Raw genomic sequence first — 27,145 nt, forward strand, 5'->3', positions numbered from 1 at the left:
AAATTCACAAAACCCCAAATTTATTGGTGTTTCCTTTTAATGAGGTTTATTTTCAAAGGCCAAATTCTTGAATTTCTCAAATAATATTTTGAAAAAATCAGGCTTTCTAAATTCGAAAGCTCTTCTCATTTTAAATATTGACTCAAGTGAAACAGCAGATTTTCCTAGAGGAAAAGACTCAGAGGTTTATCACAGTTGGTAGCTTTACTTTTTATTTTTAATGCATGGCTTACTTGTCTATTTTTAACCTGTGTCCTGCTGTTTTTGACACCTCATCTTTTATGAAGTTTTCTTTGGCTTTGCCAATACACACACACACACACACACACACAATCTAGGTACACTAGTAACAGTAAAAATGTTCAAAAATTTTAAATAGAGAGTTTATTTCACTATGGTAAAAATTTATTTTGAGACTCTCATTTTTATCATTACTTTGTAATTCTTTTTTATTTATTTTTTTATATATGACATCGGAATGCATTACAATTCATATTACACATACAGAGCAAAGTTTTTCATATCTCTGGTTGTATATAAAGTATTTTCACACCAATTTGTGTCTTCATACATGTACTTTGGATAATTATGTTCATCACATTGTTTATAAAATCTCTTTTAAGACCATTCTCTTTTGAAGGAATCAATGAGATATCTTGCACTGAAAATGTTTTATATTTAAGCTATAAGAACTTAAATTATCAGTTTTTGAGGAATCTTCCTACTGTTTTCCAAAGTGTTTGCACCAATTTGCAGTTCCACCAGCAATGTATGAGTGTGCCTTTTTCTCCATATCCTAGCCAACACTTATTATCACTTGTATTCTTGATTAATTGCCTTTCTGACTGGAGTGAGGTGAAATCTTAGAGCAGTTTTGATTTGCATTTCTCTAATTGCTAGAGATGGTGAACATTTTTTCATATGTCAGGGGAAAATGTTTTCTTTGAAAAAAATTTTTGAAATCTTTCATCTTAACTAAGATAAGAGTTATTTAACTAATTTCTTCTTCCATGATGGGAAACCGTAGGATAAAAATTAATTCTATACCAAGAAAAATTAAGACCATGAAAGCTATGTCAAACACCGCCTACCAGATAATGTGGTTCATTGTTGTCTGGTGTGATCTCCTCTCATGTGCTCATTGCTCCTCACTTGGTATCATTTGTTTGAGAAAAGAGCAGTGATATTAGCACTACGACTATTCACGGACTTCCCTAAGGCTTCAGCAGTGCCAACCTGAGAAATAAAAAAGCATCCCAGATTTTTCTTATTGGCTTCTACTTTTTTATAATTTTAGAACTATTAATAACTTTTCCTTATTGTAATGTTTTCTTTGAGGAGTATGTACAAATAATAATATCTTATAGGGTTATAAACCTTTGCATAAGAGAAAATATCTTTTCACGATCTAAATGGGTTAATTCCTATAATAACCATTTATTGATAAACTAAGGAGTTTTTCTTTTTTCCTTTGTGGCATGTAAAAGTTTTCTTGCTATGAGTTACTGTATTCTTTTCATAAGTATTGCGAACTCTAGTTTAGGGTTTCTTTATTATTTTATTTTGTTTTATTTTTGTGCTGTTCATGTTCAGTTATTCTGTAGAGACCAATTTATTTTATCTGACAGGTGAACTTTAAGTCATGATTGATTGGTCATATTTTGTAACCTCTAAATATTGGAACCTTACCTGTCAGCCTCATATATTTAATTATGTATGTAGATAGTCCAGGTCATCATACCAAACATTAATATCGGTTAGCTAAGAATGACTCAGTATGACTGCTTATCATTTGCTTTAAGATGAAAACTTTACAGGGATTCTTAGTTACTGCACAAGAAAATCAGTTTTTTCCTTGGTATGCATTTAGATTTCTTCCCATTTTTCTTGAAATTTAATCTTGAAAAGCTTGGCCTACTTAAAATAGGAGTGGTCAGGGAAAAGGAAAACATGCTGTAGAATTAAGTTGGTTACAGGCATTCAGTTATTAAATAGATTTTTTGGTATATTTTGAAGATCAAATGTGAGATTATTTTAAGCACTTATAGAAAAAAATCATATAGTATTTAGTTGCATCACTTTTGAATGAAGTTTAAATATTATGAACAAATTCTACCCTTTTAAAACCCAGGAACCAAAGCTCTTTCAAAATCTACTGCACACATTTTTTAATTCTTAATTTGAAATGCCAGTTTTTATGCTGCAATACAGCAAAAAAAAAAAGGTCTTTAAGCAGTTTTTTTTAAAAATTAATGATTTTTCTCCTAGAAGTGCTTGTATCTTTTGTAAAAAGTAATTTTATTGAGGCCTAAATTCATTTTATAAAATTCACCAATTTTAAGTATACAGTTTGATGAGTTTCATGAAACTTAGATATCAATATGAAACCATTTTTATAATCCAGTTTTAGAAAATTTCCATCAGGATGAATTTTTAAGCAATTTTAATTTATATATTACAGCAGAATGCATTACAATTCTTATTACACATAGAATGAATTTTTAAAAACTGGTTTCTACCAATAAGTCTACCTTGTACAGAATGGAATAGCAGCCACTAGAGATAGGGAGGGATGGGAGTAAGAGGGACAGAATGAAATTAGACTTCTAGAAGCTGGGAAGAGTGCTAAGAGGGTTTGAAGTATAGAAGAAAGTTGGATAAACATAAATTAGTGCATGATATATGCATATATGGAAACATCACAGTGAATCTTATTACTTGTATAAATAATATGTGTTAATAATAAGAAGAAAGTGGTTTTTATGTAGAGGTTATTTTTAAGCCAAAAACATAAGTTAATCACATTTTTTCTTATTAACTTTATTCAAATTCTTAATATTGCCTAAGATCTTAGTAAGTTATATTGATGTAGATAAATTGGAGTGGAAGAAGCCCATAACAGACTGTGGTATATAGAAATATTTAGAAAACAATGTTAAAACCATTGGGAAAAGGTAATTTAATAAATGGTTTTGAGGTAGTTGGTTAAGCCTTTGGAAAATAAATAATGATAGAATACTATCGGTTATTTACTGAAGAAAATTATAGGTATATTGGTTATGTAAATACAAAATATAAATCCAAAAAAATAGAAAAATAATGTAAGCAAAATGATTTCTAGATCCATAAAAATGTTAAGTATAAAAATATGGAATAAAATAAATACACTACTTGCCATTGATTACAGAAAAATGAAAAACATGTAACAAAGTATTAGAACAGGCTAGAAAAATTACTTGCAACAAATAGATATGAGAAGCATAAAGTTAATGTGTACTAACTAAATATTGTGTATTCAAATTGATAAAAACATCAAAATGTAATAGATGAACATACAAAATCAACAATTCAGTAAAGAAGATAAGAGATTGCTGATAAGATGCGTGTATCAAACAATAAAGTACTTGAAGCAAAAATTGACAGAATTGAAAGAAGTCATAGACAAATCCACAAATGGTTACATGCTTCATCTCTTTTCTCTTAAGAATTGTGAAAACTACTAGAAAGTTAGTAAGGATTAGAAAAGCGAAACACCTCCACCAAACAACAGAATATAGTTGACAGTTTTAGAGCACTCCATTCAACAGAATACAAATGTATTTCAAGTGCCCAGAGACAGTTCACTAAGATAAACTGTATCTGCATTGTAAAACAAATTTCAATAAACTTAAAATTATTGAAATCAGATAATGGAGTCACACTAAAACTCACTATACTTCTGAGTAATCTAGTAGTCAAGTGAGAATTCTTAAGGAACATTAAAAAATACATTGAGCAAAATATTTTCATACAACAAAACAATTTATGGCACGCAACTTACAGCACTGCTAAAAGTGAAATTTATAGCACTGTATGTTTATATCAGAGAAGAAAAAGAGTTTAAAACAAGTTACCTAAGTTTCTATCACAATAAAATAGAAAAAAATAAGAGCAAAATAAGCACAAAGCAAGAATAAGAACAATTAATACTGGTAAGAGCATAATTCACTGAAATAAAAAACACAGTAGAGAAATTGTCAAAATTAAAAGATTAATACAGGAATACTACAAATAACTTTGTGCACAAATTTGACAGCTTAATTCTACAGCATGTTTTTAAGAAATATACAATTCCTAAAAAACACAAACTACCAGGACTTAACTAAAGCTGAAATACATAATCTGAAAAATCCTATAGAATAGTCCTACCTTATCCATGGAGGAGCTAGAGAACCCAGTGGATTGCTAAACTGCTGATTGTACCAAACCCTAAATAGACTGTTTTTTTTTAATTCATAGATATGTACTATAAAGTTTAATTTTAATTTAATCTTTATATGGTTATGACCAAAATAACCCACAACAACAATTTAGGGGAAGGAAATTTATTTGGGGCTTACAATTTTAGAGGTGTCAATCTATAGGTGGCTGACTCCATTGCTCTAGGCCCAGAGTAAGACCGCACATCATAGGGAAGGGTCTCAGTGAAAGAAAGCTGCTTCATTCATGGCTGGTCAGAAAGCAAAAGAAAGAGGGGAGGGGGCCTCAGGGAAGATGAACCCTTCCAGGGCACGTGCCCAGTGATCCAACACATCTAGCCATGCTCCACCTGCGTATAGTTACCATCCAGTCAGTCCATTCAAACTAGGATGGACTGATTAGGTTACAGCTCTCAAAATCTTAGATTATTTTACCTCTTAATATTTCTGCATGACACAGGAAATTTTGTGGGATATCTCATATCCAAACTATTGCAGAGATTAACAGCAATAACTAATAGTAAAATAGAAAATTTAGAACAATATATTATAATAAAGTTTTGCGAATGTGGTCTCTCTCCCTCTTAAAATAATTTATTTTTCTGTACTAACCTTTCTTGTGAAGATATGAGATAATACACTGCTTGTGTGATGAGATTAACAGAGATCAATGATACAGTTAATGTGATGCTCCATTAGATTACTACTTACAGTAGGTTTCCTGAATACAAATACCCAAGACAGTTTATCACATACCTGAGATGGCTACTAAATGACTAATGGTTGATAGCTTATATAGTATGGATACAAGGGACAAAAGGATGATTCACATTTCAAGCAGGACAGAACAGGACAGTGAACAGTTTTGCACACAAAGTGACATTTAATTTAAAATTATGAATTGTTTATTTTTGGAATTTTCCATTTAGTATTTTTGAACTGTGGTAGACTGTGGCTAACTGAGGCCACAGAAAGTGAAACTATGGAAAACAGGGGACCACGGTACTCTTTAGGGTAAAGAAAATAAATCTCCAGGTCCAGGTGATCTTAACTGGTGAATTGAATCTGCTTAATGAAGGAAGAGCATCAATTCTATACCATCTATTCCAAAAAATAGAGGGAAAATTTCCCAACTCATTTTATGAGGCAGTCGTTATCCTGATTTCAAAAGACAATGCAAACAACAGCCACAATGACAACCAAAATTTCTTATGAACTTAGACGTTAAAATTCTCAAGAGAATGTTAGAAAACCAGATCCAACCATACATTAATAGAAATATACATTGCAACTAAGTGGGATTTATTTTAGGTTTCTAAATCTGCTTCAAACAATGAAACTAATCATGTGTGAGGTAAAAAATACAAATTGCATGATCGTATCAGTTCATGTGGGGAAAAAATTCACAAAATACCTATTCATGAGAAAAATTATTAGCAAGTAGTAAAGTAGAATATCTTAAACTTGATAAAAAGCATATATAAAACGTATATAACAAACCTTATACTATTTTGTGAAATAATCATTGCTTCTCTTCTAAAGCAAGCATGTCTACTTTCACGGCTTCTACTTAATATCATATTGCAAGTCTTCTCCAATATAGCAGGAAAGAAAAGGTATAAAGATGGGAAAGGAAGAAGTAAAACTTTGCCTGTTTGTAGATAATCTTTGTGTAGAAAATCCAAAGAATTCTACAAAAACTGTCTTTTAAAACTAGGGAATATTGAGGATAGTAGGATATAAATTACACATACAAAGGTCAATCATATTTCCACATAGTAGTGATGAAAATTTGCAAACTAAATTTCAAAGCAGCATAATTTACAGTTGATTCAAAAATAATGAGATGACTATAAATTTAGCAAAAGTGCCTACATGATCTATATGTGAAAACTGCAAATCACTGATGTATGAAATCAAAGTCATAAATAAATGGAGATACACACCATGTTCATTAATTAAAAGACTCGAGTTAGTAAGATGTTAAATTCTCAAATTTTCATGTAGGTTTGGTGAAACATCAGAATTCCAGATGGAATTTTGTAAGTACAATCTAATTCTAAAATTCATATTGAAAAACAAAGGTACTAGAATAGTTAATCAATTTTGAAAAAAAAACTTGACTTTTTGACAATTATTTTTAAAGAAATTAGCTCATTTTAAGTCATATAGTTTCAGTAATCAATCAAAACCGTAATATGGGTAGCAGGATAGACAGAGTCCAGAACTATAACTTTATAAGTATGGTTAACTGGATTTCGAGAATGGTGCCAGCAATTCAGTGGAGAATGGTAATCATGGTAGTCTTCAAGAAATTTTGCTGGAATACTTGGATAGCAAAAAAAGAAAAAAAAGAAAGAAAGGTAATCTTCAACTTAAACCTCACACCTTATACAACAACTGACTCAAAATTGATCCATATTAAAACTATGATGTTATGCCACTACATAGCTATTAGAATGGCCAAAATTTAAAATATATATAGAGAGAAAAATATTTTTTTAAAAATCTAGCTAACAAAGACCCTCTCTCTTATATGGACCCCTTTGGTATTGGGAGATGCTAAATGTAAAAAATAAAACTGTAAAACTTTTAGAAAAAAAGCTTGACTTAGATTTTTTAGATGATAGTAAACTCACAATCAAGAGGAAAATGTTTTCAATGTATTTGACCTAATCAAAATTAAAAACTTTTCATCTACTGCTAAAGACCCTGTTAAGAGGATGAAAAGACCAACCACAGACTGAGAAGAAATATTTACAAATCAGTTCAATAAAAGACTTGCCTGTAAAATGTATTAAGAACTTTGTAAACTCAGTAGTAAGGATGCTGATAATCCAAATAGAAAATGTGCAAAGTTTTTAAACAGATATTTTACCAAAAAAGTATATATGGATAGCAAACATGCACATGAAAGATGTCTAACATCATTAACTATGAGATAATTACTAGGAAAGTATAAAAACTATTAAGATATAGATTATGTATAATATAAATATGGATAACCATTAGAGAAATCCAAATTGAAACTATTATGTTATGCTACTACATAGCTGTTAGAATGGCCAAATTTTATATGTATATTATATATTTTTAAAAAATCTACCTGATAAAGAACCTCTCTCTTATATGGACCCCTTTGAGATTGGGAGGTGTTTCAGTTGTTGGGTTTTCTAGAAAGGAGTCAGATTCAGTTTGTGACCAGTAAGCAGCTCTGAGTATTTCTAGTGAATTGCCTGAGATATCTCATTTGAAAGTACCAAGGTTCCAATAATTTGTTAATTTTTTTATGTCCATACCTTCTTTACAGTCATGATTTTGTTTTGTTTTCTTTTCCTTAAACTGGGCCTCCCCAGTCATTTAAGCTTTGTCCTCCAAAAAAAGCCTGATGACATTAACAGACAAGAGAGGATAAGGAGTATTGAAAAGCCATTGTGAATTTGTTTAGTGGCGAAGCAAATACAAGAAAGAACACAAAGTTGTTCCAAAATAGACGTGAGTAACATTAGCTCGAAATAAAACCTAGGTAAATTCATAGAGCCACTGTGTGTTAGTGTTTAACCAAGTGTGAGGATGGGTTCTGGAGTCAGACTTAAGAGTTTGAACACTACTTCCTAGGTGTGTGAATGTAAATAAGTCATTTAACTTTTCTCTACTTTTGTTTTCTCAACTGTAAAATGGGAATAATAATAGTGCCTATCGCCCAAGAGTTATTGTGGAGATTAAGTTATTTATTGTATGTGTAACATTTAAACAGTAACTGGCATATACTAAGCCTTCAGTAAACATTAGCTCATAATCTTTAACATTTCGAGCAGATGCTGTACTTAAATTCTTAGCTTCTTTGGAAAGTGAACAAAAACATTGACTTTGTCTAATATTCCTTTTTGGTTTTGTGGGGGGAAAGTGCTGGGGATAGAACCCTAGGCCTCCTACAGGCTGGGCAAGTGCTCTGCCACTCAGCTACATACCCAAACCTGCATATCTTTTTGTTGTTTTGATTAGATGTAATGAAGAGACCTTAAAAGAAGAAAGAAGTATCAAAGAAGTTCTAAGTATTAAGAACTTTAAAATTGGGAAATTGATAACAAATATTACTTTTCTAGAATTTGATTATTTTCCAAAGTTTCTTACAATGTTTTTCTTTAAATAAAATACCAAATATCATTTTATTAATATGCAAGCTTTAGAACAATTCACTTTTTATTATTCAAAATCTTATCTTGGGCTATTGCATTTTGGCACTTTTGAAAAGCTATTCCTAGTAATCACAATTTTCCATTTCTCTTTGTAGGTCACCATTTGCTGCTGTGACAGACTATTCAGTTACAAGGAACAATGTCATACAGCTCTGCTTGGAATTAACAACAATTGTGCAACAGGTATTAGCTGACAAAATTTCCTTCTGTTAATTTCTTAGCAATTTCATATTTTAATAATGACAGTATTCTATTTACCAAAAGATTGTAAAATAGTGGTTTCAAAGTTTCTGAATCAAAGACAAATGTTCTAAAGAAACCAAATATATCGTTATTTATTGGAAAACTATGCATATGGCTCAATAAATAGGGATTTTGTTTATCTGAAGATATAAAAATAATTTTAACTTTCAAATAAATTATTATAATAAGGTCATAATGTCTATTCATCTCACACTTAGCTTGTGGGTGACTAAACTCTGTTGCTTTTTGTAAAATGAAATTACCCCATTTAGATTATAGTCTCAGATTTTTACTCTAAAACACTATTGGTTTCATTTATGTATGCCCATATAAACAAATATATGTAATAGCTTTTAATAATGATATAACTACCTGAACTTTTTTTTTTTACTTTGGATATCATCTAAGCCAGGAATCCCAAAATCAAATGCCTTCAGGAGTCCAGAAGCTAATGTAAATGTTTGAGTCAATCCTGATGTAAGACAGAGAGAAATTGTAGAAACTGAAGTCAATTGACTACTAGATATTCTGCAAAAATGTTTAAATCTAATAAAAAATACTTCTGAGAGGTCTCAGGCCTGTAACCACCACTCTTTATAAATCTTATGTCAGTTTATTGCTGCTGCTGCTTTCTCAGAATACTATTACCAATGACGGAGATATAGGATGGCAGAGGATAATGTAAGATGATAAAAAATTATTAACTAAATTAGGGAAACTGGTGGTTTAATTTATCATTCTGCTTGTCCTTCATGACCAGGGATAATTGTAACTTTCTTATATTGGCTCTATTTTCTCTAAGAAATAAGAAATTTTTACTAATGGAGACATAAATCCTTCAGTATATTTTTGTTGTACTGTACAGATTTTATTTGTACCATATATAAGAAACTACAGGTTTTCAGACTTTTTTTATTTTAGCATAGAGATTAACTTTGTGACTTTTAATTGTGGAACATGTCAGGCATTCATCAGAATTAAATCATGGCAGTGAGATGTTAGCCAAAGAGACATTCATGAAGATGGTAAATATTTTATTAGCTTTGAAGTACCCTAATAGTCTAACTCTACACTTCAATTTTGATAGCAATAAACTTAGTTTCTGGGTTTCAAAGATCTCAATGGATGATGGAGAGAAGAGTAATATTTTTGGGAAAAAGTTAGCAAATGTTTTCTGTAAAGAGCCATTTAAGTCTTTATAATCTGTATAGTTATCTGCCACAATTACTTACCTCTCTTATAGAGCACCAACAGCCAGACAGGTATGAATGAATTAATGTTACAATAAAAATTGTTTTACAAAAATAGACAGCAAGTCAAATCTGGCACATGAGCCATAATTTACTGAAACATCTTTTAGGACAATGCTATTCCAGTGGGACCAGTAGTAATGTTATCATGTGGAAACATGTTAGAAATTCGGATTCTTAGAGCCACTTCAAATGTACTATAAGCAGGGCCCAGGAACCTGCATGTTTGCCAGTTTTCATACACTCATCTAGAGCACAGAGATGGAAACAATAATATAATTTATGAACAATTTTTTGTACTGAATTATCAGTAGCATTTCTTTAAAAATCTATTTCCTAAAGCTTCACTTTTTTGAGGCATTAAATTTGATCAGAGATTTAGGGTCGTGGATAACAGATTATTAATTTCTTTCTTTTTACTATGAGAGAAAGAAATTCGACTTAAAGGGTACATGGCATTTACACCATAATTACACCATAATTATTCATAGCATCTTAATATTGGGTATGTGATCAGTAGTAATCTATGTGTAAATAATAATAACAGTAATTATTATATGATAAAATCTATGCTACCCATATTATGTATATTATTTAAGCATTTTTATTTATATATGAGACACAAGACAATTGACATACTATGAAATTAAGCCAAAGAATTAACAATTTGATAATTTCAATATTTTATATAGAAAGGAAACTCATTGTTACAAAAGCATTGTTATTCCTATAAGAAACCAATCAATGTGATGTTAACTTCAAAATAATTTTAAGTATATTTATGGTATGAAAGTAGGTGATTTTAATTTTTTGTGTCTCCTTGAAACATCTGAAGCTAGAAATCAGTTTAAGATTTACTTTTGAGTAATATGGTGATACTTTGTTGACTTATAAACCAAGACTGTACTTCTAAATGGCACATGTAAGTTTTCTTGGAAATCCTGAAGGAGAGTATCAGCGAATTTATTGTTACTTAATTCATATCTATTTAATGTTTTACCATATTAAAAAGGGATAAACAAAATGATCTTTCCTTTTAACTCATATACAGATTGAAGTCAAAAGTGGAGTGTTTCTAATTTTAGGACTCAAAGGTTACAGAACATACGTTTGTCACTAATCTTCAACTCTTGAGAAAAATAGCTGAAATAATTTTTGGTGAATTAAGAACTTCTGTAGAGACATAAACAGTTATGGAAGTACAGTTTATGTCAGATGTGACTAGCCCACACATTGTGCAGTTATAAGAACCTACCATCTAACTAAGAAGTGATTCAGTTTTTCTTATTTCTGGAATGTATGAATGCCTGCTATTGACAACTACTTTATAGAAAACAAAACCCACTCTTATATTGCTCCTAGAGACTTATTTATTTTCTCAAAAGGACCTTTTCATAGCTGCACTGTTTAGCTCAACATTCTCTTTAAGAATTTTATTTTAAGATAGAAATAGGTTTAAATTTTGTTATTTACAGGTCAGGAAACATTAGGTAGAATAGAAAGAATGCTTTTACAGGTTGAATTTTAGGTACTTCGTTTTTAGTCAAACATGGAATTATTAAAATACTGCACATGTACTCAGAATACAGAAAGATTTTCTGGACCCTCTATCCACTGTATACTCTGTCTTGAAGAGATTCCATGCCCTTCTTAGAACATTCTGCTCTACATTACCTCTGTTTTTTTTTTTTTTTAATTTAGTGGTCATAACATTTGTCACAGTTACTTCTACCTGATTCTCATTTTTCCAACACATTTCCTGTTCAGTGTTTCACCTTTAAGATAGTTTCGTACAAAAACTTCTGTACATGGCTATTCTTTATTCTTGCCTTGCCTACTCCATCCCAACTTATACCTTTAAAGGAAATATAAATATTTCCTTTAAAGTACAACAAAAAGACATAGTTTAAAGTAAGTCTCAGTTCTTACTTTAACTATGTCTTTTTGTTGTACTTTAAAGGAAATATTAGATGCAAATTTCTCTTAAGAAACTGTTTTATGACATCCTGATTTAATCTACTTAAATATAAAAGTAAGTAACTATAGAAACAATCACTTTCAGATTAGTCATTCCCAAATCCATGCTCCAGTTTTGTCACTTTCATCAATATTCCACTATTTCCAAACTGATTACACACTTCTCTCTTCGAAATTCAAAGGGATCAACATATGATTCTAGCATAACTTTGGTTTTATCTTCTAGTACTCCTAGGCATTTTAATTGTAGTCTAGGTCATGTGAGTGACATATCATCAGTAAAATAGATCTTAAGGTTTCTCTTTTATGTTGACATCTCTGCAGAATATACCCCATTTATCTGTTTATCTCTGACTATTAAAATTATGTCCCAGTTTTAAAACTATTAGGAAGTACAATTTCATTTGTGAAACTTTTCCAATTTCCCAAAACTGATTGTACCAAACCCCTCTTTTGACTGTTTATATTTAATGGTATTATTGATATGGTTGGAATTACAAATAGTACTTTTCTGTTTGTCCTCTACTTTTCCTATCTATTCTTGAGACATAAATATATATGTTAATTATTTTTTTACAATTCCATTTTGTTTCCTTTGTTGACTTTATAATTTGTTGTCATATGAGAGACAGAGAAGAGTCCCTTAACCTTAATTTGCATGGCTATGAATAATAATTTTCTCATTTCATTAGATTATGAACTCAAAGACAGAAACACTTTCTTACTAATTTTCAAATATAGTTGGTGACATTGTAGATACTTTTTCATATTTGTTAAAATAAATTGACCTGATCAGTGTTATTCCCTTCAATTTGTACATGCTCTTTTCTCTCCTTTTGAAATTAAATGCTTGAATTATTACTCATTTTTGTTTCCTCTCTCATGTAAACCTTCAGTTTTGTTTCTGCTCTTAATATAAAGAACTTCAGAAATAATCATCATTTTACATCTCTATTCATTAGTGAAAATGAGAGTACTGATCCTCCTAACCATTTTTCAAGCCTACAGTGATAGTGACTACATCTTTCTGAAACATTGTACATATTTATAATGCTAACAGAACATATCTTTTGGAGCAAATTTAATTATAGGCATAATACATTAGTACTTATGTATCATCTCTTAAATAATCTATTGTTCTACTTTTATGTTATGTCATTTCAGCACCAAATTTTTCTAGGCTCTGTGGTCTGTTGCTACCCAGAGTAGTAATAGGAATGTAGCTCAATTAATCTAGACTCTACTTTTCTGAATTTTTCCAATTTCCTAAAATGAATTTGAGTTATCAGAAATTTTTTTCAAAATGAATGTTGTGTACATTGGAGAAATGTTGCTTTGAGAAAAGACCACAGCATAGACAAATATTTAAATTATATCTTGATGTGAATTACATAACTTACAAATCGTTAATGTCCATCTGATCATCTAATTCAGCCTTTATATACATGGTAATCAGTCCATTTGTTTGGAATTGTATGACATTTATGAAGACAGGAATTAAACTTAAGCTGCCAGTTAAAGAGGCCAATATAAGGAAGGTATAGATTTTAAAAAAAGTATCTAGGGCACGCATTTATTACCAGGTTTTTAAGAAATCTCATCTGAACAGTTATGATGATAGTTATGCTTTGAAATATGCTGTGCTTCAAATTATTTTTCACTCAACTTTAATTGTTTTTATTCCCTTTGCAGCAAGAAGAGACGATCAATATCTAAAAATAAACTGCCACAAATGGCTTTTCTCCCCCCTCTTAACACAAAGGGGTGGTACTATGAAGTATAAAGTGCTTTTTTATATTGGTCACTTATATTTAAAATAACACTACAATTAGAAGAAAAAGAGATCAGTTTCCTTTAAAAAAACACCATTTGGTAGAATGTATTTAATCTGCTTTATCTATTTTACTTATTCCCAGTTGTGATGGTTTGAGATCATGATATTTGAAGTTCTTTTAAAGAGATTCACCTCCAACATTTTCCTCCCCACATAAAATTGGCCATAATAACATTGTTGAGAAAGAAGGGAAACTGGGGCTGGGGATGTGGCTCAAGCGGTAGCGCGCTCGCCTGGCATGCGTGCGGCCCGGGTTCGATCCTCAGCACCACATACAAACAAAGATGTTGTGTCTGCCGAGAACTAAAAAATAAATATTAAAATTCTCTCTCTCTCTTAAAAAAAAAGAAGGGAAACTGATTTTAAAATCATACGTGGAAAAATTTCTCACAAATGACTGAAGCCTCATTTAGGGCACTGTCAGCAACTGAATCAGAAAATGAGACAGGTACCCATGCGTTCTTGTCAGCATTGATATAATTGCCATGATGTGTGTCTTAATGGATATCAGCATAACTTAAAATTATTCTAATGTGCCATTTTTATGTTTTCCACTTTAGACACAAAAAAATGATGTATTGGATTGTCACTCGTTAAAGAAATTAGGCTAAAAGTGTTGGTTTGAAAGGATAAGCTTTGGTGAAGCTTAGAATACTTAGTGTAGGGGACAAGGATGGAAACAGGTAGTCTTGGAAGACTTGAAACTCAGCCCTTTTACCTCATTTTATATTGGAGAAGCCATGTCATTGCTTGCAACGTGTATAAAAAGAAATAATGATACCTACTTTAATTTATTGCATGTATAAAAAGAAATATCTGCTTTAAATTTATTGCAAGAATCAAATTAGGTATATTTAAAAATGGCTCACAATGTGAAATGAAAACTGAAAAGAAAGTAATGTCATAAAATGACTGAGAAATAAGGAGAGAGGATAAAAGGAAGTAGCATAATCACATTTTTAAAAAGATAAATGTGTAGTTTTTTTTCTCCATTTGGTGTTTGTTATTTTTCTTGAGCTGCATTTACAGTTAAATCTGAATTGCATGATGAGGGAATGATTTCAACATGTGAAACATTTGAAATCAGATTTTCAAGTGTTAAATACAGAGTGAAAACTTCCTTCTAAAATTCAACTTCTGGCAATATGCTTTGTCTCCTCTAAACTGTATTTTTGCTTTCTTATTTGCTTATTCATTTTCAGTCTTTTTAGATTTATTTTCTGTGTCCTTGGGTATCACTCGTTGTCTGAATAGGGTTGGAAGTATTTTACAGAAACCTGTCCCAGCCTAGTCATACAAAAACAACTAGACCAAAGTGCTTGAGTCTTTTTCTATAAGAAATATATTTACTTAAATTGTTATTTTGACTTTCTGACAATTCCTTTATTTTACTTTGTTCCATATTTACCTATTAGAGATATTTCATTTCTTTCTAAAAATTATTCATTAAAATAGAAAAAGTATTCTTTAACTATCAATATTGAAAATGTTTATTTTGATGGAAAACATCTCTAAATTATGTATATATGCTTTCTAATTATTTTTGTTACCTTTATAATACTTTAAATACAAAGAATAAAAGTAAAACATATAAGCATTCTCTGTATATGAATTTTTAAATAAAAACAAATAATCATATTGAGTGTATAGCCCTTCTTAAATGTGTTCCTGATTGAGTTTAATCTAAACACTGTATATTTTTAATCTTAGGTTGTCATTTACTCAAGGTAAATACTTGAGAAAAAAATGAGAGCTTTACTGTGACTTGTTCAATCGAAATTTGTGGTTTAAATTCTTAAAGCACATATTTGTAAATACTAAAAAATGCAAAATTTTGTAAAAATAAATAGCCTAGGAGTTATTTTCAAAATTTCACTAAGGATTTATTTATTCAGGGAAATTTGTTCTGTAAATTTATTTACAATAGCTGTTATATTTAACTTAACTATATTCCATCTGTGTGAATACTACTTCCTTTCACTGGCATTTCATATCATTTATTTTGGCATTTTATGGCAAAATTATGTGGAATTTAACATGAAATAGAAGATTGAGTTTATTATTCTGCCTCTGCTTTTAGTTGAAAGCTATGAACTTGAACCAGTTATATCTCTGATCATTTTTACCTACATCTCTGAAAGTTGATCATACCCTATTGGATCATTGTAGGGTTGTTGTAAAGACTGAAAACTATTTTAGCCTACTATCTATAATTTAGTGGAAATTTAATAAATGACTATTAGAGTTATCTTATGTAGCAAAAGAGCCTTTGGAAACACTAAACTCAGCTATGTTCTTGCTCCACAAAAAATTAAAGGAATGATACTCTGCTTGCTTTTGGTATTGAGTGGCAATGAAAAATGACCTATGAACATATGTTAATACACCATAGTGAGTCCTACCATCTTATACATCCATAATAAGGTCCTAATTAGAATAAGATATATTCTGTGTTTGTATAATCATATCAAAATGAATTCTGTGATGTATAACTACCTAACTAAATAAATAAAATGAAGGATTGAAAAAAAGATTTTAGTTTAATTTGGGATATTCTTTAGATTTTAACACAAATTGATTACTGTTCTTCATATTATGAAATGTATTTTGTAATACCCATGTTCAAATGTAATGCAAAAGTTAATTTGAGTTGACTGTGAACTTGCCGTCTCTTTCCACATGTACAAATAACCTAGAGTTAAAAATAGAAAGCTCAAAACATGTAAAGGCAAAAGCAGTATATTATAATCATATAGAATGTGTGTTTTAAAAGGGATATTAAGATCAAGTAATAGTTAAATAGATGCAGTGATGTAAAGTGGGAGCAGGAATTGTACTGGAGTAGGCAGAGTATATATTCTTATGGTTCATATAGTGTTAAAGTATACAAAATGCCCATCCAGGATAGTCTGACAGTCATTTCAAACACAACTTTAAATATAATTTTTCTGTATACTCAGGGTTAGTGTTTAAGCCTTCTTGAACCAGACATTCTAGGTGACCTAAAAATTGAATTGGGGCTCTTGGGATGGAAATTGGGGCATTTCAGACCAAAACCAGGGCAAGTCTTATATATATTTTTTATACAATATGAATTACATAGTATACCCATTTTAGGCTATATGAGAATTCTCTTTTTCCATATACTTTCTATTTAAAATAATTTACTTTCAGTTCAGTGCAATTATACTTTGTCCTTTAAGTGTATCTTTAAGCTGTCTTAACCATGAAGAAACAATTCTAATATCTTTCAAAATTTTTATATGATCCTACTCTAGGGAACCAAATGTTAGATATAGAACTATTAGAAATAATACTCAAATAATTTGAAGTCTTTCTCTGAAAACACATAAAAACTAAAAATATAGACAGTTTACACACTTATAGTATGTAACACACACACACACACACACACACACACACACACGCCCCTGTATCTTCTCAAAGGCCTTTGTATAATGAGAATGTTTTAATCAGAAGAGATATAAATGTGCATCTTCATTCATTATATTTTTAAAAGAACCCTATTATTGACAGCTATATATTTTCTGAAGACTCAGAATGAAAAGATAAAAGTGATGAATCATTGTATGCTAAGACTTTATTTAGCAAAGGAATATTTGGAACATGGGAAGTAAAAATTTCTTACCCTTCTATCTTTCTGACACTAGTCTGGCTATGAACAGAAACTTAGAATTACTGTATGTTACATAAAAATGGATGATGAAATAGATTTCTTCTACATGTTTATTTTTGTACTGACGTAGACTGTACTTCATGTTATCTGTGTCATCCTCCCAAAACATTTTTAAAGCTGTAGATATTATCACCATCAGTAATCACAGAAGGAAAATAGATGAGATATAACTAAATTTAATTAAGTTCTTTTAGATAGCAAATGTCAAGATATTATTTCTTAGATATATGCTGCCTTCAATAGATTACATTTTAAATTTTATGTAATATTTTATATATACCAAAGGATGTATGTAGCATATGTATTTATGTATGTTATATAGCATAACAATTAGTATGCATGAATCTGTCTTCAAATTTAATAACTAGGATATTGCCAACTTCGATTTAATTATACTGAGCTTCCTTCACATCTCAGCAACCTTCGTCCTCTCAGTGTGTTTATCATTTCATTTTTTCTTAAAATAGTTTCATATACTTCTCTAAACATATTTAATTATGGTTGTCTTTGAGCATTATAAAAATGGTATCACTCTTGCTTTTTTCACTTGATGTGTTTTGAAATTCATCTCTACTTGGTTCTATAGCAGTAGTTCATTCATTTTTACTGCAAATGAGATTGCATTATGTGCATATACTCCAAAATGTATACTATCCTAACCACAAACATTTGGAGATATATGTATTTTTTCACTATATACCAAGGAGTGTAATTGCTAGGTTATAGTTTGCACTTGCTCATCTTTATAATTGCACCACATCATGTTCTCAAAATATTATTGTTTATTATGTTTTGTACTTTAATATATATCTACTCCTGAATTATTTTATTTTTGTTAGTTATATAGCTCATCTTTCAAAAGGCTTTTATAATTTCTTCACAAAGACTTTAAGAAAGAACTTTACCATTATTTCTGTGGTATGTGTATGAAACAGATGTAGAAAGGTGTGTTAGTCAATTCTTGAACCTCATAGGTAATAAAATAAACTTCAGAAGAAAATTCCTCATATACTACTATTTGTGATGTACTGTTATGACTCCTTTTGAAGTGAAAAGTAATACTAATCCATTTAAAAAAGATTTGCTGTGACAGATTTGGTGAAAGCAGGAAAAATCCTCTTACACCTCTGTGTCTCCAGTGCCTGGCAAACAAGTGTTGAAAGAATAAAGGAATTAATTTTCCCCTTAAAAACACCAAAAAGTATTACAGAAATTTTGATTTAGCTCCTGAAACTCACTGTGATACAGATAAATGACCTAAAAAGAACTAACTGGATGGGCTGGGGTTATGGCTCAGCAGTAGAGCACTTGCCTAGCATGTGTAAGGCCCTGGGTTCGATCCTCAGCACCACATATAAATAAATAAATAGAATAAATATATTGTGTTCAACTACAACTAAAAAATAAATATATTTTTTAAACTAACTGGAAAATACTAATTTTTCAAAGATGATGAAATGCATATATGTCATGATTATTACAAATACAAAAATATGTTACTTTTTCCTCTTCTTTTTTTTAATGTTACTTTTTCCTCTTCTCCTTTTATTTATTATACCTCCAGGAAGGTGGGTTAGGAGAAAACATTGACAAAGCACCAATCTCTCCATAATGAGTTGAGGACTGACAAGAACAGGAATACTGTAGAGAGGACTAGAGGCTCAGAGGAGAGGCTAGGTTTAGACCTAGAAAAGTTCCCCATTTTGTTCAGTCTGCTTTCCACTCTACCCAGATCAATTTGTGTGTGTTTCTGAACATCATCTAGAATGCATTTGTAGCCTAGAAATTCCAATTTTGATCTCATGTCAAATTTGGCAATCTGATCCATAAATGAATATAGAATATAATGTCATTGAACAATGCAATGCCAGTTAGAGTGGGAGTTATAAAAAGAATCTGAGGGGAGAGTCAAAAGATTCAATTAGATAACTTTATTGGTCTGGTTCTATAAATATTTTCTTCAGTATGTAGCTCCTGTGTAAGTAGTGTGCCAAAGTTTTTGTTTTAGTTTTTTTAGAAATGTCTATTGTCATCCAGGCATGTTGGTGCATGCCTATAATCCCAGCAGCCCAGGACACTGAGGCAGGAGGATCGCAAGTTCAAAGGAAGCCTCAGTAACTTAGGGAGGCCCTAAGCAACTTAGCAAGACCCTGTCTCAAAAAAAAAATGGGCTGGGATGTGGTTCAGTGGTTAAGCACCCCTGGGTTCAATCCCTGGCACCAAAAAAAATGTCTGTTGTCATGCTTTTTAGCAGGTATTAATACCTTAACTGTTAATTTCCTTTATAATGACTTACTGTTTTCTACCGCCCCTCCTTACCTTATTAAATATCTCACTAGACTTTCTGTTTCTTCTCACCTAAACTGTTTATATAAACATTCTCCTGCTCTGTGTACCCACAAAGGTTCTAAACTGACTGTTAGAAATATATTCTTCCCTTTGCTCTTCAACCTACCTTTTTAATCCCATCCTTATTTGATATCATTTGGGCAAATGCAATCCCTCATGACATTTGAAAATTATTAGCAAGAAAAGGAGCTCTGCAAAGTTTAAGAGGTACTCCTAACAACATTACTGTTTTGAAGTTCATAAAGTGCTTTTATAACATTATTATATTTGTTCTTCACGGTAATCGAGTGTAGTAGGTAGACCAAGTATCATTATCTCAATTTTATAAGTGAGCAAATGGAAATTTAGAGAGGAAAAATGACATATTAAGTGACAAGGTTCAGGACATAGATCCAGATATTCTATAATACTTTGTACTCTTTGCTTCTCAAATGTGGCTTTATCTTAGAATCTGGTAAAGAGATTTTTAAAATCATTGATACTTGGGCCCCATTCAAGATCTATTAAATCAGACTCTCTTGGGAAAGGGGACTTGGCATCAGTATTTTAAAAATAATAGCTTGAGTGATTATAATATGAAACCAAAGTTGATAACTACTGTATTTGTACTGATATTTTAGTAGGAGATATTTATGAGGTGGGATTAAAATGTATGTGATCAAGAAGTGTTTCCCAAATAGTGATTCATGGACCATGACTCCACTGGAGAAAGAATATTAAAATGCAAATTTTCCAGACATTACCATAGGCCAAATGATTAAGAAGTGTGGATCTGTGAAGTTCACTTATTTATAGGTGATATTAGCCCAGAGCCTATACATTAATAAAGATGGCTGGTTGATGTTTTGAATTTACCACTGTAGTTGTATGTGGCTCATAATCCCTCTGCAGTGAATAAATATTCAAAGGATTAGACTTGTTGTTTGAAACATCAAATGTTATTAAAATGATTATTATGCACTTGTAATAAGAGGGCAAGAGTGCTAATATGTGAAATCAACAGATGGCCAGGAACTAGTTAGTAAAACAAGAAGCAATAATAATGGTTAATAAAGTTTAAAAAAAAGTTTTAAGCGTTCATTATAAACTATTGTGCCTAGATTATATCATTGATTATATAGTATGCCTTACATGAATTATGCATCATGGATTCTCATACCTACATAAAATGAAAGCAACAAACCAAAGAAAATATACAGCTACTAGTTATAGGCACTGGTTTTCTAAGGCATTTTACCTCTGCTGAAGAAGTTTTTAATAACCTAGTTCCTTATTTTGGGACAGAATGACCACCAATATCAGGTAATTCAAATGAAATTATGCCCTAACACAAGTGAAATGATGACTTGAAATTGTAGTTGACAGTGGCAGGTTAAATAACTGGTTAGAATTAAGTAATTGGGACAAGTGAGTATGAATCAAAATTATAAAATGAGATAAAAATTATCTATAAATACTATATGAGAAAAAGACGAGATTTGCATGAAGGTAGTAGAATGTATCCTTGTTGATTGGGGCTTACGATGTGTGAGGAATGACATCACACCTCTGAAAAACTAACATTCATATTTCTTAAAATGAAGATATACAACCTAGAAAATTTATTTCACTAAACTCTGCATTGATTAGATCACATGTATATCTGTCTTATTTTTCCCTTGTATTTGGTGGAGGATTATATCATCCATGGTAAGACAGATTAGGCTGCAGTAACAAACAGCCTGAAAATGTTTGTGACTTTGAATAATACTCATATTCCATGCTCATGCTCCATGTCCATCTTAGGTTGCTATAGCTCTGCTCTATTTCCTGTTCACTTTATAACCTAGAGAGAAGGAGTAGCCTCTTGTATAACATTGCTAGTCATCATGGCCTAGGGAAAAGAGAGCATGGTGAACTCTGTATTGTTTTTTAAAATTTCTACCTGGAATTGAGGCATAGGTGTCTGCTCACATTTTATTGGTTAAAACAAGTTATGTATTTGTGACTGATTTCAGTGGCTCTCAGAATTTTACTTTTCCCTCAGACAAAAAGGCAGTATATGTTTGGAAATAATACAATCTGCCACAGCGATAACTCTTGTGAAGAATTCCATGATAGCCTTATACTAGCAGCTTGAGGACAACAGTATTTTTTATTTGAACATAAAGAAAAAGACTAAATTATGTGGGAAATTTTTAAATGTAAGAATACCTTGGTAAAGATTGGGTTCACAAATTTCTTTCTTCTCAGTAGTGTACGGTGTGTATGTATATGTTTGTACTGGTATTTTAAGGGCAATCTTCTGAAATGTAGGTGGTAGTTTGGGTTGAGGAAGGGATAAATTACTTGTTGAATTTTGTCCAGTTGTAAAATTCTGGATCATAATCATTCAGTGTTAGTACCAGGAAACATTAAAAGGATACTCATTCTGTAGAATATCTCTTTTGAAGGTATACCAAATTAAGCCTAGAAATTAGACTAGGATTATTGCTTGGACAATTTAGTGTTTAATGAGATTTAAATATCTTGTCATCATCATCAATCTAAAAATAATTATTGAATATATAAATATAGCTATTAGATCTAAAAATAACTATTGGATATAAATGGTACTTTTTAAAATATTGAAGTCACTGAAAAGAAATAGCTCTATTTTGTCTATAAGTATATAATCTAAATGGATAAAGAGACAAAGATATATGGGCTAATGAAATTTTTAAAGCGATACTAAGAATTTGTTTCAAATATATCATAGCAGCTCTTACTTTCAGATAGCCAAGTGGATAATCTTGAGTTAAAGAATTAGCACTGACTTTATATTTTATTTATGATGAAATGTGGTATTTATTTTTGCTTTACTAAATTTGTCACAAAGGAAAGATTGTCTCTCATAACTTAGATCCTGTAGATTTTCTTTCCCATAGAATATCTCAGATGGTCATTAAGTAATTTGAACATCTGAAAGTTAGAGATGCTTTTTACTACAAAGAAATGTTAGTTTTGTTATATGAGTGTAGATTTTTGTGATATCTTCTTTTAATACAAATCTTTATGCAGAGAAAGCCTAATTTATTTTTGTTGAAAATAACTGCTGAGATTATGTAGATTAAAGTTTAAAACCATACTCACTTTTAAAACTGTGAAACTCAATCTATTTTTGTACAAAACGTAAGTGTGAAAAAACTAAATGTACTGTGCTAATTTGGTAATTCGAAATTTTGTTTTAAAAAATATGGGTTTGAATTTTTTTCATTTTTATACTTTATCTGTAAAACCAATATAAAATATTTATTATCTAAAATGAAAGTAGGGAATAAATAGAATCAAATATTAAAAGTTCACATTAATTTTTATAGAGTATACAGAGCACCTTGAGAAATCAGACAACACATTAAAATATAGGGTTCCTTCTTTGAAAAATACTGATAGTGTAGTGGGAGAAATTAAGACTAGTTAACAAATATATGATGGAAACAAAATATGTACAATTAATAGTTATCTGTTAGGCCATTCAAAATCATTTGGGTCTTGACTCAAGGCATGTACAATAAAAAAAATAGTTCATTATGGGAAATAGCTTATTGCTTCTTCATGCTGTCCAAACAAAGCTATTAAAGTTACAATGTCAGTATAATGAGTTTTCTGTTCGTTGGTACATTGAAATTTTTATTTTGCTTAAGTCTCAGAACTTTGAACACTTAGGCACTTGTTAGAGACCCATTTAATTGAAAAAAAATGGCTTCTTTCTTGTCTCCATCCCCAAGGGTCTATGTACTAAAAGATTAGTTTATGCACTTATACAACTATTGGGACATTAGTCTTTTGTTGTCAAGTGAAAGACTGTAATGATTATAAATAAATGGGTTCATTTTTTATTGACTTAAAAAATAAATGACAGCGAAATGCATTACAATTCTTTCAGCCCATGTTTATGTAGTTTACTATACATATACGTATTATTCACAAATAATAAATTCTCAATTTTAGTTAATGACAAAACAGAACAGTAGTACAACAACAAGAATGGGATCCTAATTAGAATAAGTTACACTCCATATATGTATAATATGTCAAATACACTCTACTGTCATGTATATCTACAAAGAACAAATAAAAAATGAATAAAATTTTTTCAAAAAGAAAAAAACAGCATGGAACTTAAATATAAGGATATAGGATTATAATAGAACAATTATCAAAGTTTGATATAGTGGTCATATTAATCACTACTTGAAAATTCTTGATGTATTATCTATCATAAGCCTCAATATAGAATTCATATTCCTTCCCTGACTTTCAAGGTAATGCATGAACACATTTCTTATGTCTGCCAAGTTCCTGTGGCACTATAGACCTTATTCTTACCTCTACTGCCTTTTAATTAAAAAAAAAATTGGTCTCTAAAGCCTTCTCACATATTTTGCCCAAAACTCTTCTTTCACCTTTAACTCCTCTCATCCTTCTAACTTCAATTTACACATCACTTCTGGTGGGAAGTTTCCTCTAATCTCTCCAAAATATGACACCAGAGCCAAGTTAAGACATTTTAGATGTCTCAAGAGCTAAAAGTGGTACGTTTCTCACCATACTACTAAGTTATTCACAATCAACCTAATCAAATTGCTGTAACAAAGTCTAAAATTAAGTTTCTAATATATAGTGACTACAGTAATTTGATGATTTTTATATTTTGAAGTATTAGGTATCAAGTTCCTTTCATAAAATCAAGTTTTTTTTTTTTTTTTTTTTTGGTTGGTTAGTAGCAGTACATGCCATTATGTTTTTAACCAATTACAGAGCTAATTAAACATTGTTTTTATTTTTCTGTAAAGTGTCTATTTCACTAGACCTCAAATAATTTTATGGTAGGAGGCTTGCATGGATATTGATAAATATTTGTTAAATGAAAGAAATCAATATTAATGTAGTTTTCTCATGGTATGCAATTACTTAGGCAAAGGACCTGCCTTCTCTAAGTTTGTTCTTGGAGTTGAGAATTTCTGAACTGAAAGGAAATAAATGTTAGGTCCTTCTTGTGTTTCAGTCACTCTATAACAGTATAGGTCTTTGTATAAGGTAATCATGAATATAAAAACTATGTCTAAGCTGGTGTAGTGATACATGACTATAATACTAGCTACTCAGGAATCTGAGGAAGGAGGGTGCATTACAAATTTGAGGTCAGCCTGGGCAATTTAGCAATATTCTCTCTCAGAGAAACAAAGTAGTCCTCATCCCTCAAAATAAAATATAAATAAGGCTGAGCCAGACTAAGTGGCTCATGCCTGTAATACCAGTGGCTGGGAAGGCTGAGGCAGGGGGATCTCAAGGTCAAAGCCAGCCATAGCAACTTAGCAAGGCTCTAAGCAAGTTAGCGAGACCCTGTCTCTAAATAAAATAATTCTAAAAAGGGCTGGGGATGTGGCTTAATGGTTAAGTGCCCCTGGGTTCAATCCTGGTACCAAAAAATAAAATAAGTAAGGCTAAGGATGTAGCTCATTGGTAATTGCACCACTGTAATCAATCCCCAGTTCTGCAAAAAGGAAAAAAAAATATTGTGTCTAAGAGAACAACTATTTGTATAATATTTCACAATTTACAAAGCATTTCTAAATACATCATCTCATTTGATCCTTATAATAAACTTGGGAAGTAGATATTTTCATCTCAGTTTTACATAATGGCAACAGACACCGACAGATTAAGTGATTTGCCCAGTTATGAGAATTCAAACCTAGTGCTTCTGACTCTAATTGACCTCTTCATATGGAAACCTGTGATCAATTTACTTATAGATATAGGAAGTTCTGGCATTAAAACTTCCTAACCTGATGCTTATTAATGATGATCAAAGTAAAAAAAAATACTACAATTAGAATATATCATCAGACCACTTGGTAAAACAATGGTTTTTCTATTTCAAAAAGAAATCAAAAGCTAGAAATTAAGTTTAAGATTTTTCTCCATCTTATATGTCTCCTAGAACCTTTGTAAACCTGATAATTTCCAAATTTTATGCTCAATTTTGTTGCTTTTTTATTTTTAATGTCAGTTATGGTCTAGGTTTTCATAATGAGATATAAAATTTTAAAGTATTAAATGCGAGCTTCAGAAAGCCTGAAAATCCATCTTATTTTTAATTTATTGATAATTAAATCAACAAATATTCTATTAATCATTTGCTATAACAGTTTTGTATTACATTTACAAATTTTGCTTCAGAAATTTTCTATAATTTGGATACAAGGACTGAGTCATTTTTAATATAATAATAATATTTGCTTTACCTAGCCAATTGTAAATGAACTATACCCAAAGCCATTTTGTAATGAGGATTATCTTATGTAGCATATAGAATGAAAGAAAATCAGATATAAATTTTTGAAGAAAACCTTATTGGCAGAAATCTCCCTAATTCTTCTTTATTCCTCTTAAATCATATAACAACCAGAGGAATTGATATCAATGGTGCATTTGATCATAACACTTCTGCCTACATCTCTTCTGAAATCCCCACTCCATGTACAACATAAATAAATTCTTTAAGAATGGTTGAGTGCCAGCCTACCTTATTAATCTCCTATTTCAGTTTTTCTTACTTCACATTTTGAATTTAATAAGAACCAACTATGTCTAATTCCCTGCATACATCTGGTTCTCACTCCTATGCCTTTCTAACCATGTTGCTCCTTATCCCTTGAGTGTGCGTTACCCTATGCCTGGATAATCCCTGTTTATTCTTCCAGACTCTAATTATGCTTTCACTTTCACCTAAATGCCTTTCTCACTTCCTCAGACTGCTTATGTTGGTGGTCTTCTTTGCTTCCTTAGCATCTGCCTGCTTCTCTCTTTGTAGATATCAATTTACATTTTACAGCCTTTTTGAGATGATTGACAAAATTATATATATTTAAGGTGTATGTATGATATTTTGATATATGTGTACATTGTGAAATTATTACCACAAACAAGCTAATTAACATGTCTATTACCACATAGTTACAAATGTGGGGTGGGTGATCTACCCTTTCAGTAAATTTTATGTATGCAGTACATTATTGTTGACTATGGTCACTATGCTGTGCATTAGGTCTCCAGAGTTGTTCATCTGGTGACTGAAATTTTGAACCTTTTGATTAGTATCATTCTCCCACCCCCTATTCCTGATAACCATCATTCTATTCTTTGTTACTATGACTTAAACTTTGTTTATTAGATTCCATATTGAGAATCATGAAGTATTTGTCTTTTTATGTTTGGCTTATTTCACTTGGCATAACATACTTCAGGTTCATCCATGTTGTCTCAAATGGCAAGATTTCCTTCTTTTTTAAGGCTGAATAATGTTTGCACACACATGTGCACTTGTGTATATA

The 27,145-nt window shown here is 30.8% G+C and overlaps 1 protein-coding gene across 8 annotated transcripts in view; it reads left to right on the plus strand.

Moving 5' to 3' along the window:
- Cnksr2 (connector enhancer of kinase suppressor of Ras 2) overlaps positions 1-27,145 on the plus strand; it is a 241,034-nt gene that overhangs the window by 32,874 nt on the left and 181,015 nt on the right. For all 8 annotated transcript variants that reach the window (XM_048796450.1, XM_048796451.1, XM_048796452.1 and 5 more), the window contains exon 5: positions 8,533-8,620. In XM_048796450.1, coding sequence (XP_048652407.1) covers positions 8,533-8,620 — 88 coding nt within the window. The remainder of the gene's footprint in view (positions 1-8,532; positions 8,621-27,145) is intronic.

This window comes from Marmota marmota, unplaced genomic scaffold (assembly GCF_001458135.2).
Source record: "Marmota marmota marmota unplaced genomic scaffold, marMar, whole genome shotgun sequence".
NCBI lineage: Eukaryota > Metazoa > Chordata > Mammalia > Rodentia > Sciuridae > Marmota > Marmota marmota.